Source organism: Mytilinidion resinicola (genome assembly GCF_010093595.1).
Source record: "Mytilinidion resinicola strain CBS 304.34 unplaced genomic scaffold BDZ99scaffold_15, whole genome shotgun sequence".
In the NCBI taxonomy this organism is placed as follows: domain Eukaryota; kingdom Fungi; phylum Ascomycota; class Dothideomycetes; order Mytilinidiales; family Mytilinidiaceae; genus Mytilinidion; species Mytilinidion resinicola.
Window position 1 is genome coordinate 323,470 of NW_022985451.1, and position 12,952 is coordinate 336,421.

A 12,952-nucleotide genomic window follows, 5' to 3' on the forward strand; every position below is an offset into this window, starting at 1 on the left:
ACCTACTGTACAATATAGACTTGTCTTTGTTGGTCAGATTCATTTTACGTTTGCGTCAATCTTGGATTATCTCGATTTTGGGTCTTGTTTGGATCAATTTTGCTGCAGTTCGCTCGGAGGCCTGAGGATTCTTCAACACTCATCGAAAACAGGACAGGACGCAGGAACCAGCATTCTCTCACTATCGCACGTTATCACCGACATTCATGTATGACTTCAAGAAACTTGTGTAATCACTCGAAGACTCCTAAGCGCCCCAACAGATTATCTAAACCGACAACAGATTGTCGCAGCCGACAACCTAGACGAGTGTATCTCTTCATCGTCCTGATACCTTGCTAGCTCACCTCAGACGACGCCATCAGCAAGGTCTATCCTGAAGTTTACGTTCCGTGCACGAATTCAGACCACACTGAAGCGAAGACCGAAGTTACAATGCCTTGCTAGAAGTCTGGGCACACTTGCTCGCCACCGTTTGAAGTGCTTCAGCACATTTTGAAACTTCCGATACTATTCGACGGCCTTGCGAGCTTGAATCAGAGAGGTTTCATGCGCTCACAGTCGGCCTACGTGGCCGCTGTTTGTGGTGCTTTGGCACATCATCATACTTTTGGAAGAGATACAAAGACGACACGCGCAATCTTGTGTCCTAGTACTGTATAGCACATTATCTCCAAGCCAAAATCCAACTCTTATCTTACACCCTAACTGGGGTATCTATGCAGAATTTCAGATCCCTTTACTTTTAGATTTCCCAATCCCCCTCATAACTTCGTAAACACATTCAAAATACAACACTTTGCACCCAACTCACAGCGGCTTTCGTCCATACACCACAGTCCTAGCAACAAATTAGCACAACCATCCAAACTCGAATTCCGTCAGATTCACAACTCACCCAGGCAAATACGCATGCGTCTTCTCATCCTTAATCGCCGCCCGCATCTGCGCCAAAAACACCTGTGCCCTTGCCACACTCCACCCGCCCGCCTGCGTCAACAGCCGCAGCATAAACCCCTCCACCCCATTATGCAGCCGGTACTGATTCCACAGCCCGATCCGCTTCAGCCGCTCATCCCTACTCCATCCGTTCATCGGCCACTTATACCTTACCTCAACCACATCCACGAACCCCGCGCGCTCCAGGCGCTCCTTCGCCTCGTTCCAAATCGTAAAGCTCTTCCCGAACCGCTCGCCCATCTCAATCACCGTGTTCCCCCACAGCGTGAAGAAGTGGTCCGCGTCCACCGTGTCGTCGTCGGAGACGGGCTGCACGCTGTGCTCGACGACCTCGATCCAGCCGCCGGGCTTGAGCGCGCGGTGCGCCTGCGCGAAGAACGCGTCCCAGTCCGGCACGCTGCCGAAGAGCTCGCGGATGTGCACGAAGTCGAGCACGGCGGCGCCGTACAGCCACGGCTGGGTGAAGTCGTCGACCTCGAAGACGCAGTTGGGCGGCACCCACTCGGGCTGGATGGGCGAGAGGTCGGAGCCGGTGATGGCCGCCGTGGGGTACTGCTCGGCCACGTCGATGGCCCAGATGCCGGTGCCGGTGCCGACGTCGAGGATACGCTGGGGGAAGGGGGGAGAGCGTTAGACGGAGGGCGGGTGGGGGCTGGGAGGGGGGGAGGGCGTGCGTACTTTGGGGTCGCGGAGGGGCGCGAGGTGCAGCGCGTTGTTGAGGGTTAGGAGGTACATGTGGTGGGCCATGTCGAGGATGTCTTGGGCTTTTTCGTCGTTGGGGCCCTAGGGATGTTCTGTCAGACCAGACTCGTTGAGCTCGACTGAAGCTGGACCGATTTGCAGCTATTGACGTACCCAATACGCGCCTTCACGGTACGCATGGTAGCTTCTGCCGTTCTCGATGCGGTACGCCCGAATCGACGAGTTCAGCGTGAACGTGTCGTCCTCGAGCGATGGGCCGTCGTCGAAGGCTGAGTCGTTGTCATCGAAAGGCTCCGCATCGTCAAAATTGTCACGGTCGTCTTCGTCGTGCGTCGTGGTCGCGCTCGCAGGATTCTGCTGATGTGCGCTCGACCAATCAGACGCGACCTGCACACCACTGTCGCCGCTCGTGGACGCCAAGCTCTGGGCGTCGGGCGCGGGGTGGACATCGCTAGGCGCCATGGCGAGAAGGACACGGCGGCAGCATGCGAGGGGCGAGCGAGAGAATGCAGGACGAGATGGAGATGGCGTTTGCGACGAGGCGCGGAGGGACGGCTCTCACGAGTCTCCACTCCAGAGTGCTCGCCATAGATATCTGGGGAGTCGGCGCCGAAACCAGGCGGGACCGGAGCTGTCACCTTGGTCGCATCCGCGGCCACGAGGCACGACACAACCAGCCCGCTGGGAGCGCGCTGCGTCGAGAGGCGGCATAATCCGCACATCGGGTTGTGCCATGTCAGGCCAGGCGTGCCAGGGTAGTCGGCGGGAGAAGAGCACACCCTCCGTGGATCCCTCCCCACCCACCATGCGAACCATGATCGTCTGGCGTGCCCGTTGCCCGTTGCCCGTTGCCCGTTGCCCGTTGCCCGTTGCCCGTTGCCGGCCCTGACCGCTGGCCTCAGCGCTGGCCGTGTGGCCTGGCCATCGAGCCCGCGCCGACTGCGAGATAGCGGCGCACCACCCCCACATGCCGCCGCCCGTGTGAGATGGCGCAACCCGCGCGCAAACTTGCCCTGGGCGAGCAGTGGGTGGAGAGACGGGCAGGGCCGTGAAGGCGGTCGTGCCTTCTTCTCGGCCATCGTCGATGGGCTGAGCCCGTCCCGTGTATGGACAACTCCTTCCCTCGCGGCCCAGACACTCTCCTCCGACCAACCGCCGCAGGCCTGCGAAGTGACGCCGCCATGGACTGTGCCACCATCAGCGACGAGAACGGAGGCGCTCCTGGCGTCCTTATCATCGGATCAGGTGCGTCGACGTGCTGTGCGCTGCGAACTGCCATGGGCTCATTCTTGCAGGCAGTACTGGCCTGGCTTTGGCACAGGGCTTGACAAAGGTAGGCGGCCAATGGGCACCGCGAGACCGCCGGTTGGTAACAGTTGTGATAGGCTGGCATCCAGTGCATCGTATTTGAGAAGAACCCCACCCAGCATCGCGAGCGGGACTGGAATATGGGGCTGCACTGGGGAGCGCCTGTACTGAAGAGTCTGATCCCGCAAGAGTGGTGGGAGCAGATTCAGTCCCTGCAGGTTGACCCTCATGTGCCGACGAAAGACGAGGATACGCTCAATTTCCTCAATGGCGCGACGGGCGAGCACATGACTGGCTTCACGTTTGGCCCTTTCTATCGTTTACGACGGAGCAAGCTGCGAGCATTGTTGTCTCAGAACCTGGACATCAGATACGATAAAAAGCTGACAGGCATCTCATACTCGGAAGACGGTTCCTCTGTTACTGCCCATTTCGCCGATGGAACCACTACCACTGGAAAGATGCTCGTAGGAGCCGATGGCGCTCGCTCAGCCACTCGAAAGCTGCTCTTAGGCCCAACCCTAGGAGCTATCAATCGTCTACCGTACGGAGCAACCTTTGTCCAGACCAAGTTCTCGCGAGAACAAGCCCTATTTCTCCGGAAGTTCCACCCCCTCTTCCTAGGCGCGGCTCATCCGAGTAACTACTTTGCCTTCTTCGGCATGCAAGACGCCGCTGAAGCGGACCGGCCCGAAACCTGGACCTTCTTCTTCTACATCTCCTGGCGATACAGCCTCCAGGAGCAAGACGCCACCGCCCATTGGACGGACGCTCAAAGGCTACAGCAGGTGAAGGAGCTCTCCAAAGGCTTCGCCGACCCCTGGAAGAGCGCGTTCGAATGGACTCCAGACGACAACCCAGTCTGGTACCTCGGCCTCACAGATTGGGATCCCGGAGTCGAGGGCCACAGATGGAGCAACTATGGCGGCCGAGTGACCATGGTGGGAGACGCTGTTCATCCGATGACCTACCAGCGCGGCCAGGGACTCAACCATTCAATCACCGACGCGGGGAAGCTCACGGCTGCCATCCAGGCTGTGAGTGGAGAGGAGGACGGTGCGAAGCGGGCTGAGATCATCACGGCATTTGAGAATGAGATGATTGCTAGAGGGGGAGAGGAGGTGAGGACGAGTACTACTAATACGGGGATGCTTCATGACTGGGAGAGTGTTATGAAGAGCCCGGTTATGACTGCAGGCCTGAAGAAGGGGGGGGAGTGAGTAGCATAGTACATTTGCGCAGCATTAACTATTTTAAAAAGGCCCGGGGTGTCTTACAGGGTTTACCATAGCCCTGAATGTAAGATACTAGCGGTCTGAATCAGGGCTGATACAAATGTTTTCCTGCTCATAGCGTCTAAATCACACCTCCTCCACTTTGAAGCGATTTTACTTCAATTTGAACCTTTCCGTCCGTTACATTCGTGCAGCTTAATCTTGTATTGGCCAAGGGTGTCTTACAGGGTTTACCATAGCCTCCACAGAACTCTCCGACAAACACTCATGAAGATTAATCATTTGTCCCTGCACCTACAATCTGGTTTGGAAGAAGATAAAGATTTCAAGGAAGCCCTGGTGGAGATATACGTGGCTTTGGTAACATTTTGGGTGGGCTCAATCAAGCTAGTGAGGGATTGCCGCAAGTCCGCCATCGATCCGTGCGAAGTAGCGGTCATTGGTTCTCCCGGGCAGTTGACACGTCGATACATTTAGAAATGACCAAAGACCCAAAAGAGCTATGGAGAGCAGCATCAAATCCACGCTCAATCGAACACGGGCCGAAGTCGAGGAGAGATATCGTCTCATCAAAGAAATTGCAGATCCTTTTCCGATGGATCTAGATCTAGGAACGTAACGGCTTTTCCTGTGAGGCCTGGGCCTCCATCGACCCAACAAAAAGGACTTGTTTTTATCCTGAGTATACCCGAGAATGCCCAGTTGCAAGGCCAAACTGAGCTTATACAACGCATGCACACGCACCTTTCCCCTCGATGCCGAACCGAGAGGCTGGCTTCCTTCACTATTGATGGCTTGAGAGGCGTCAAGAAACCCAAACCACTGCCGCTTATGCGTACAAATACAGTAGTCGGCAGGATCAGGCTTCCGAATTCGACGCCGTACTCTAGATCAATAGCGAAAATGAGGAGTCATTGAGACAGAGTCTTGCAGACGTGGCATTTGCTTTGAAAGAGTAAGGGGTGACTGGCAGGACTGAGCCCCAACGCATCAAGAGGGAGATTCAGAATTAGCTTTGTGAGACTGGTGCGGATTCTTCCCCTATTGTGAATATAGAGCTGACTCGAATTCTAACGTAAAACTCAAATGGCTGTTGGTATATGACAATGTCGATTGCTAGGATACAATCACCAGTTATTGGCCGCCTGGACCATCTAGAGGAGCCATTATCATCACCAGCAGGGACTGGTCACTAGCTGATCACCCCGCAAGCGCAGGAGAGGAACTGACAAAGCTCAACGGAGTTGATAGCCGAAAACTCTTTACAAGTCTTCAAACTTTCGACAAGAACGACATCGAGGTTGGAAAGCATTTAGCGAGATTCTGAAATACATGGACGGGCTGCCTCTAGCAATACAGCAAATTGCAAGCATCATACCAATATACTCTCCCGAGATTCCTCACTCTCTACAAGCAACAGAGAAGTATAATCCATCAAGAACGTGGGGTAAGCAGCTACGCGTTCTACAAAGACACTCTCCATAGTTTTTGAAAGTTTCCATCGATGGATCCCGGAGTTGTTGAGAATCAAATGAGACACCTGCTTGGTGTCCTTTCCCTCCTTGCGCTGGACAACGTCCCACAAGCTCTTTTACAGCAGCCCATTTCAGGAATCGCTACAGACCCGGGACCACGAACGCTATACGGAAATGGGATGCTGTATGTCTGAAGGTCCCGACCTGTGTACTAATCCGCATAGCTAATTAAGACTAGCCTTTCGTCTTTGTTGATGAAATTGCGTTCCACGGCAATGATTCGACTGTCCTCTGCTTTGATCCCAATCGATAGGCTCACGCAAGCCGCATTTCTGGACATCACGGACACAGGTGACAAAGCTGAGGTTTTCGCCACTGCAGCTATGCTTGTTCATCAGGCCTTCCCAAAGCAGCACCGAGGCGACCCGCGGCATTCGCAATGGACTCTGTGCGCGGTGTATTCTCCGCACGTGCGGAGTTTGGCTGAGCGCTGGAACGAATTCGCCGACTCCACTGAGCAGATCAGGACTCCGATCGAGCTTGCGCAAGTTCTGTGTAACGCTGCTTGGTACGCTGTTTTTCTCTTTGTGGCTAGGCCTGCCTTTATCAGTGAGCTAACTCGACTAGGTATCTTCGGGAAATAAATGACTTCGATGGCTCGCTATCCTTGATCGAAACTGGCGTTCGAGCTGCAGAGCAAAATCCCGATCTACAGGCCGAATGGGAGCTTCTGATAGCTCATCTGCTCAACACTAAGGGCGTTGTTCTTTGGATCCAATACGACTATACCAGAAGCCAGGAAGCACTTGAGAGATCCAGAGACATACGGTCGCGCCGTATGAAGCGTGATGATATCGAATTAATCGGGACAACAGCGAATTTGGCGTCTTTGGTGGCCGCACAGGGCCGCTACAAAGAAGCACAGGAGCCAGGAGCTGTATCAGCAAGCGGAGAAAGACCATGATAAGTCGCCTGACGGGGCATACGCAAAAAGGTTAGCGTCATGTCGGTATGCAGCAACGCAAGGGCGATTACATACTGAGCTTGGAGCTTTTCTCGAGGCCGAGAAGGATCTTCAGAGGAGTCTTCGCATTCTCACGTCTGGGGAAGACAACGTCCTATACAGGAGGGCGATCGAATACTGCTTCGGAAATCTTCGGTTGGCAGAGAATCACCTCTCCAAGGCCAAAACCCACTATCAATCGTGTTTGGACCCTGAGGTATATCCAAAGTCTGTGACAGAGAAGGATCAGCTACGGTCGTGTGGATGCCACTACAAACTGGGCTATATCGCATTACTAGACGACCAACCAGAAGTTGCGGAGTGAGTGAACTCTCAAATCCTGCTCAGCCGATGGCTGACAAAGATCGCAGTGAAAGTCTTCAAAAGGCGTCTGATTTGGCTACCGAGACGGGCTCTCTGGGCTGGCAAGGTCGCATCACCACTTTGCAGGCAAGCCTTCGGCGTAAGTTTCCAGAGGTCTCATATATCCAGGGAGATACTCACGACCAGCTCGATCGACGCGCTGGTGCTATTCGGGCCGCTCTTGCCGCTCTATCTGCGGAAGAAGAGGGCTCGGGGAAGGATTTCCACATATATATCCTATGGCAAATCTGGTAATGGGACTAGTACATAGTGTATGAGTGTAGGGCCTATTTCTAACTATTCATTGCTTTGATAGCATATGCGACCCGCACACACCCTAGAACATTCTGCGTGAAGGCGAACTCGAGGTTCAACTCACCGATCCGTATAACTGCTCAGAATGTCTACCACCGATAGGAGTCCCTCTGGTCTCTGTATAACGCTCTTAGACCTCTCGAGCCCTGCCTCTAGATGTATATCTGCAGTCCGACCAGGCGTTGGGACAGTATCGGGAAGGAAAGGCCGGCATCGATAGAGGATTTCGGTGGGGAGAAATCCGGAACCCAGGGGTACTTACGAAAGCCACACAATTCATCCAAGAGAGGATCTCTGTCACCGTTCGTTGATGTCCTCCCCTTCTCCTTTCGATGGAACCGAACGTGATTATCGACCGCAATCGAATATCAAGCTGTAAGTATCGAGTATTTCGTTCGTCAAATGCCCGAGGTTACGCACTGAGCCGCTGTACCGGGCTTCCTCGTACTTTGCAAAGGACCTGCTGATACGATTAACACCTCTCGCGGGCGGGGTACGTGAATAATCAATCTTGCTTTGCCAAAAGAGACCCAGCATACGATTGCGATTGGAGGAAAGACGAGATTCGAAAAAGGAAAGGTCTTCTATTGGCAACATTTAGATGCGAATGAGATACGATGTTGTTAACCCAGATGATATTTAATATGCCAGCAGTGGTGAGAACAGAGGCATCGAAACGCGATGGGTGAGTGAATGATGTGCTAGGAGCTTGTGGGAAGTGGAGTACGTGGAGTCGGAGCAGACATCCTCCCTTTTCAAGTCTCTCAGCGCATTAAAGCCGGCTTCGATCTCAAAGAACGGTCTCGAACTTCCACTAATGTCCTGCAAGTCCCCAGTAAAGCACGGGCATTCCTGTGTGTCGATGTCTAGTCCAACACAATCATCTTCGATCTTTGGACCCTAGTGAAACGTAAGCCAGTCCAGAATCCAGAAGACTGAGTGAAGTGCTCTCTTCTAATCTTCATTGTGGCAGTCTTCGGCGAAAACAGTTCCATCAAACAAGGTGTCCACGATCTGGTCAAATGCTGACAGCAGCCTTCTCGGCGAGCGGTGTCGCAACCTCAGCCAGCAACCACAGTAATCCACGGTCCTGCAACATAGCCGACGAATGCAGATTCTGAACGAGGCTCAGGACCATCACCAGCCCGCCCAGATGGACCACGACATCGACGTCCTTCGCGCAACAGCAGCCGACCTCGCCGCCCTCCTCAACGATGGAAAGACCACCAGCGTAGAAATCGTCGAAGCGTACCTCCAACAAATCGCAAAACACAACCATGCGGGACCAAAACTGCACGCTATCGTCTCCGTGCCGGCCATCCATCAGCTTCACCGCGTCGCAAAAGCCCTCGACGACGAAAGGACACGAGGCCACGTTCGAGGTCCGTTGCATGGGGTGCCCATCATCGTGAAGGTACCCTCGTTCCATTCCGATTTTGCGTTAGGCAAGTACTGATATTCCAGGATGCGTTCAATACGCCGACGCTGAACATGCCGACGACATTAGGTCGTTCGCATTTGCGGAGAGCAAGGCTCGAGTGAATGCGGGGCTTGTCGATGTTGTAAGTGAGTCTTTAGAATCAAGAATGTGATGCTTACAATTTGCGTAGTTGATTACACAGGGGTTGATAGCATTGGGTAAAGCGAACTTAACGGTATGGACCCCTGCCACGTGACTTCCACACACTAACCACCATGAGCAGGAGTTCTGCGGACTCAAAGGCACCGGTGGCTGGTCAGTGGTTGGAGGCATGTGCCAGTCTCCCTACATCCCAGGGGGGATTAAGAAGGGCGAGAAAAGGAAAGACGAGACGGCAAGGCGCATCGAAACCACAATCTCGACCACCCGCTAACCGATGCCAGGCTCCGGGAGGTTCGTCCACCGGATCAGCAGTGGGAGTTGCCGCCGGCTTCAGCCCTATTTCCCTCGGGACAGAGACGTCTGGCTCTCTGACTACACCGGCGAGTCGTGCCGCGCTCTACGCCCTCAAGCTGACACCGGGGTCCGTGTGCATGGACGGTGTATGGCAGGTGGCTGCGTCTTTTGATTCCGCTGGGGGGATGGCGAAATCGGTGCTGGACCTCGCCCTTCTGAGCACCGTACTGCTTCAACAAAAAGACCCGGGAAGGCCGTCGCTTGTCGACGCTATGCAGGAAGACTGGAAGGGGATATCGGTCGGCTTCGTTGATATCGAGCTGTGGCGCCTCCCTGACGATGGCCATGGACATGTGCCAGGCTACAACGAGTAGAGCGTAAGTTGAGTCAAGCAGTGCACTCCTCATCCCAAACTGATAGAGACTAGGCCCGCGAATACCAGGACGCTATTGACCAGCTTCGCGAATCCGGAGCCAATGTTGTGCATCTGGTCTGCATCACACCTCCAGAGCAGTGGCGCGTAGAAGGCGGAACCCGGGACGTCGACGATCTCATGCGGAGCCAAACGCGCGCCGGGTACGAGTTCTATCTCCGGAGCTTTGAAGACCCGAAGGTGAGGAGTCTTCAGGACACCATCGCGTTCAACGCCGCAAACCCGGAAACGGAGTTTGACGAAGGTATGTCTGCGCTTCCCACGGTCCCCTGTGCTTCGCTGATACGTGTCTCTCCATAGTCTTCTGCCCAAATCAAAATGGCTTGCTGAAAGCTCAGGATATGTCAATGAGCGATGAAGAGACGCAAAAGAACTTACAAATCTGCAAGCAATGGGCGGCCACCGAAGGCGTCGACAAGGTCGTCGCAGAACACGGTGTGGACGCTATTGTTGCTCCGTGTGATAGCTTCTTCGCAGGCGTCGGCGTCGGAGCACGTAAGTGCTTAGTTCTCCCAAATTTAGGTCGGGCTGATCATTGATAGGCTACCCCTTGGCCTCTATTCCCTTTGGCTACGTGGAGAGCAGCGGACGTCCGTGCGGGCTGCATGTCATTGCGAAGGCGAATGAAGAGGACAAGATCGTTAGATTCATGAGTGTTTGGGAGAGAATGAGGCCCCCTCGTACGGTGTCTGACCTTGACTCCCTCGCACGAGCGCTGAGGGCTTAAGTTAACCTAGCTATGGACCCCGTGGCTTGAGAACAATAGACGCAGTGTGTCGAAAAAGATGACAATCGTTCCCCTTTTTCGTTGAATTGGGCGCCTGCGGGCAGTTCGTTGGCCCAGTGCCGGACTGGAGGTTTGCAAATGAGAAATGAATTGCGTGCTGTTTGTGTGTGTGTTGGACCCTGTGAGACACCCCTGGACTACTGAAGGTTGTGAATCTCGAATGTAACAAAATAGAAGGTTCAAATTGAACAAATTATGGCTTCATGTTGAAAGAGGGCCGATTTCAAGGCTCTAAGAAGTATTGATGAAAAAAGGCCAGATTCACGTTGCGACGTCTGTGATGCACCATCTTAAATCTGCTGCTGTGAATACGACCAAAATGCCGCCCTGCTGATTCTATAATAAATTGTCAAATGCTGCTTCCGGAACGCCGGCCTTCCACCTGCGGATACTCATCTCTTTCTTGGTACAAGCCAGAATGCCTTGAAATCCAAGAGCAAACTCGCTCACTTCCTGCCCACCACGGCCTCCTCTTCGTCTTCGTGACCCCTCATAAATACATCATCCGGATCGTCATCTGGATCGGTGTCGCTAAGGTCGTCGTGATACTCCGCAGGTCTCAGACTAATATCATCATCCTCTTCCCGTAATATCTCAGCAGCCTCCAGCGCATCTGGATCATCTGCGTATTCGTTCTCAAGATCTTCAATCGAGGCTCTTCTCACGCCCGCGCGTTCTTCAGCTTCAAGCTCAGCGGCACGCTGCTTTGTTTTGCTATACATGAACCAACCCGTCACAATGCCTGCTACAGCACCGATGAGGATGCTGATGTAGCTAATTGCTTTCGTTTTCGGCTCCATCTTGCCGCCGCTCTCCGCGATTTTGTCGAGCTGGGCACCGATAAAGATGTGGAGCATGAGCTTTGGGCTGACGATAGTCGTGGCGGCGGCGAAGGAGGCCCAGTGGACGGTTGGGAAGGTCGCGATGGCGCCATTGGAGAGGGAGTAGGGGAGCGGACATAACCGGATCATAATCAGGAGCTTAAGTCCGTCGTGCTTCAGTGTTAGAGCGAGGGCAGCGAATCGCTTGTCGTTTGCGATGAGACGGTGGACCCAATCCTTTAGTAGGCTCCGGGAGAGGATGAAGGATACTGTGCTGCCGACGATAGTAGCGCTCGCTGCGATGAACCATCTAGATGTTGTCAATAAATCCCTGGTATACTGGTATATGGAGGGAAAGCGTACCCATTCGGAAACCCATATACGAAACCAGCAATGGTTAATAGCGAGGAGTAACCTATGAGCGGCGGGAACGATACAACAAATATCATACTCCAAAGAATGAGCCAGCCGGCGCGTACATTCCGCCATTTCTTCGCCCACGGCGCAAGCACGCCAAAGATACGTTCATTGTATACGAGGAACAGGATACCGAGCACAATTGCCACGACACCGCTAACGGAGACTAGCACGCGTTGCACTGGTGATAGCTTGTTATAGGACTGCATGGCCCGTCGGTGTAGCTTCTCGCCGTTCTTCCGGACTTTGGCCAGGAAGGTTGGCGGCCGCGTCGACACTGAGTATGGAGAGTCATTTCGGCGGAAAGAGGCAGATCTCCGCGTCCAGGCAGGACTGGGCGGAGGTTCATCGATGGGTAGGGCGAGGGCGCGGGCGTCGTAGTCGTCAGCAGGCATGATAGCTGTGTATTATGTATGTAGAATGCTGACTCGGCGGAATGGCGCGGGACTACGAGGGAGAGGGAGGGGGGGCGTCGAGGAGGAGGTGGAATTCAGGTAGAGGAGAGTCTGTCGAGGGGCTCATTCGTGTTGTAGCGTAGCTGGCAAAGGCGCAGAGGATGGGAGGAGAATTGGGGTGAGATGCGAAGTTGACGGTTGCAGATTGGCCAACGGCGATGACATTTGAAACGGGGCCACAGGGCTGTCCGAGAGAGCGGACGAGCCACGGCAGCTGCGCCACCCGGCGGGAGCGGAGCGGAGCATCCCTTTGCAAGGCCGTGGACATCGGGCGGAATACGGGCGCTTATGGAGACTGCTTGTAGTGGCATCAGTGTCGCTGCAGTGGCTTTTCTGGTCTGCACGTAGGGCGCATTACGAGGTCAATTTGAAGTCCGCTTCTTAGCGGCCTGTTCTGCGTGGTCTGGCACTGGTAGCATGAATCGGCCGAAGAGGCATCAGATGGAACCATGATCCGGTGAAGCTCGAGGGCCACCACGACTGTATAATGGAGGCAGAAAAGGCAATCCATCCTACATCGCGCTGGAGGTAACATCCAAGGCGGTCGCTGTCGACGCGGGAGACCAATCACTTCTCTTGCCCGGCGTATAGGAAGGCGACGCTGGTCTGGCTTCAGCTGCCTTCTCTGCCGCCGAGCTCTATATCCAGCTTACTCCGCCGTACACCCCCCGTTTTCACTCCAGTCCCTCCGTCACTGCCCTCCTTGCTCATTAAACCTCCGACACGGCTTCGATGTGAGCTTGTGAGCTGCTGCGTTGCTAAGCTTTGCAGCCACCCTGACCACTCGCAGATCGATCCATCC

General features: G+C 54.3%; 5 protein-coding genes across 5 annotated transcripts; 3 read left to right on the forward strand and 2 right to left on the reverse strand.

The window, feature by feature from the left end:
• Positions 1–322: 322 nt before the first annotated feature.
• Positions 323–2,213, reverse strand: BDZ99DRAFT_465507 (S-adenosyl-L-methionine-dependent methyltransferase). Its single transcript, XM_033720556.1, has 4 exons — positions 1,816–2,213; positions 1,639–1,743; positions 899–1,569; positions 323–841 (listed from the first exon to the last, which is right to left on the reverse strand). Exons 1-4 carry the CDS (start codon positions 2,122–2,124, stop codon positions 811–813), a joined length of 1,116 nt encoding a protein of 371 aa, XP_033573678.1. The 5' UTR covers positions 2,125–2,213; the 3' UTR covers positions 323–810.
• Positions 2,214–2,843: 630 nt separating this feature from the next.
• On the forward strand, positions 2,844–4,464 carry BDZ99DRAFT_573451 (FAD/NAD(P)-binding domain-containing protein; the record flags this gene model as incomplete). Its single annotated transcript, XM_033728297.1, has 3 exons — positions 2,844–2,907; positions 2,958–2,995; positions 3,048–4,464. The coding sequence occupies 3 exons, from the start codon at positions 2,844–2,846 to the stop codon at positions 4,188–4,190; spliced, it is 1,245 nt and encodes a 414-aa protein (XP_033573679.1). The 3' UTR covers positions 4,191–4,464.
• Positions 4,465–5,305: 841 nt separating this feature from the next.
• BDZ99DRAFT_573452 (uncharacterized protein) lies at positions 5,306–7,334 on the forward strand. The gene is made up of 5 exons (XM_033728298.1): positions 5,306–5,864; positions 5,919–6,248; positions 6,308–6,508; positions 6,606–7,004; positions 7,055–7,334. The coding sequence occupies exons 1-5, from the start codon at positions 5,710–5,712 to the stop codon at positions 7,299–7,301; spliced, it is 1,332 nt and encodes a 443-aa protein (XP_033573680.1). The 5' UTR covers positions 5,306–5,709; the 3' UTR covers positions 7,302–7,334.
• A 1,180-nt stretch (positions 7,335–8,514) lies between these two features.
• On the forward strand, positions 8,515–10,397 carry BDZ99DRAFT_510425 (amidase signature enzyme; the record flags this gene model as incomplete). Its single annotated transcript, XM_033724473.1, has 7 exons — positions 8,515–8,775; positions 8,807–8,923; positions 8,972–9,016; positions 9,225–9,590; positions 9,665–9,914; positions 9,971–10,165; positions 10,213–10,397. 7 exons carry the CDS (start codon positions 8,515–8,517, stop codon positions 10,395–10,397), a joined length of 1,419 nt encoding a protein of 472 aa, XP_033573681.1.
• A 255-nt stretch (positions 10,398–10,652) lies between these two features.
• BDZ99DRAFT_465512 (uncharacterized protein) lies at positions 10,653–12,416 on the reverse strand. The gene is made up of 2 exons (XM_033720557.1): positions 11,642–12,416; positions 10,653–11,588 (listed from the first exon to the last, which is right to left on the reverse strand). The coding sequence occupies exons 1-2, from the start codon at positions 12,088–12,090 to the stop codon at positions 10,904–10,906; spliced, it is 1,134 nt and encodes a 377-aa protein (XP_033573682.1). The 5' UTR covers positions 12,091–12,416; the 3' UTR covers positions 10,653–10,903.
• Positions 12,417–12,952: the final 536 nt, after the last annotated feature.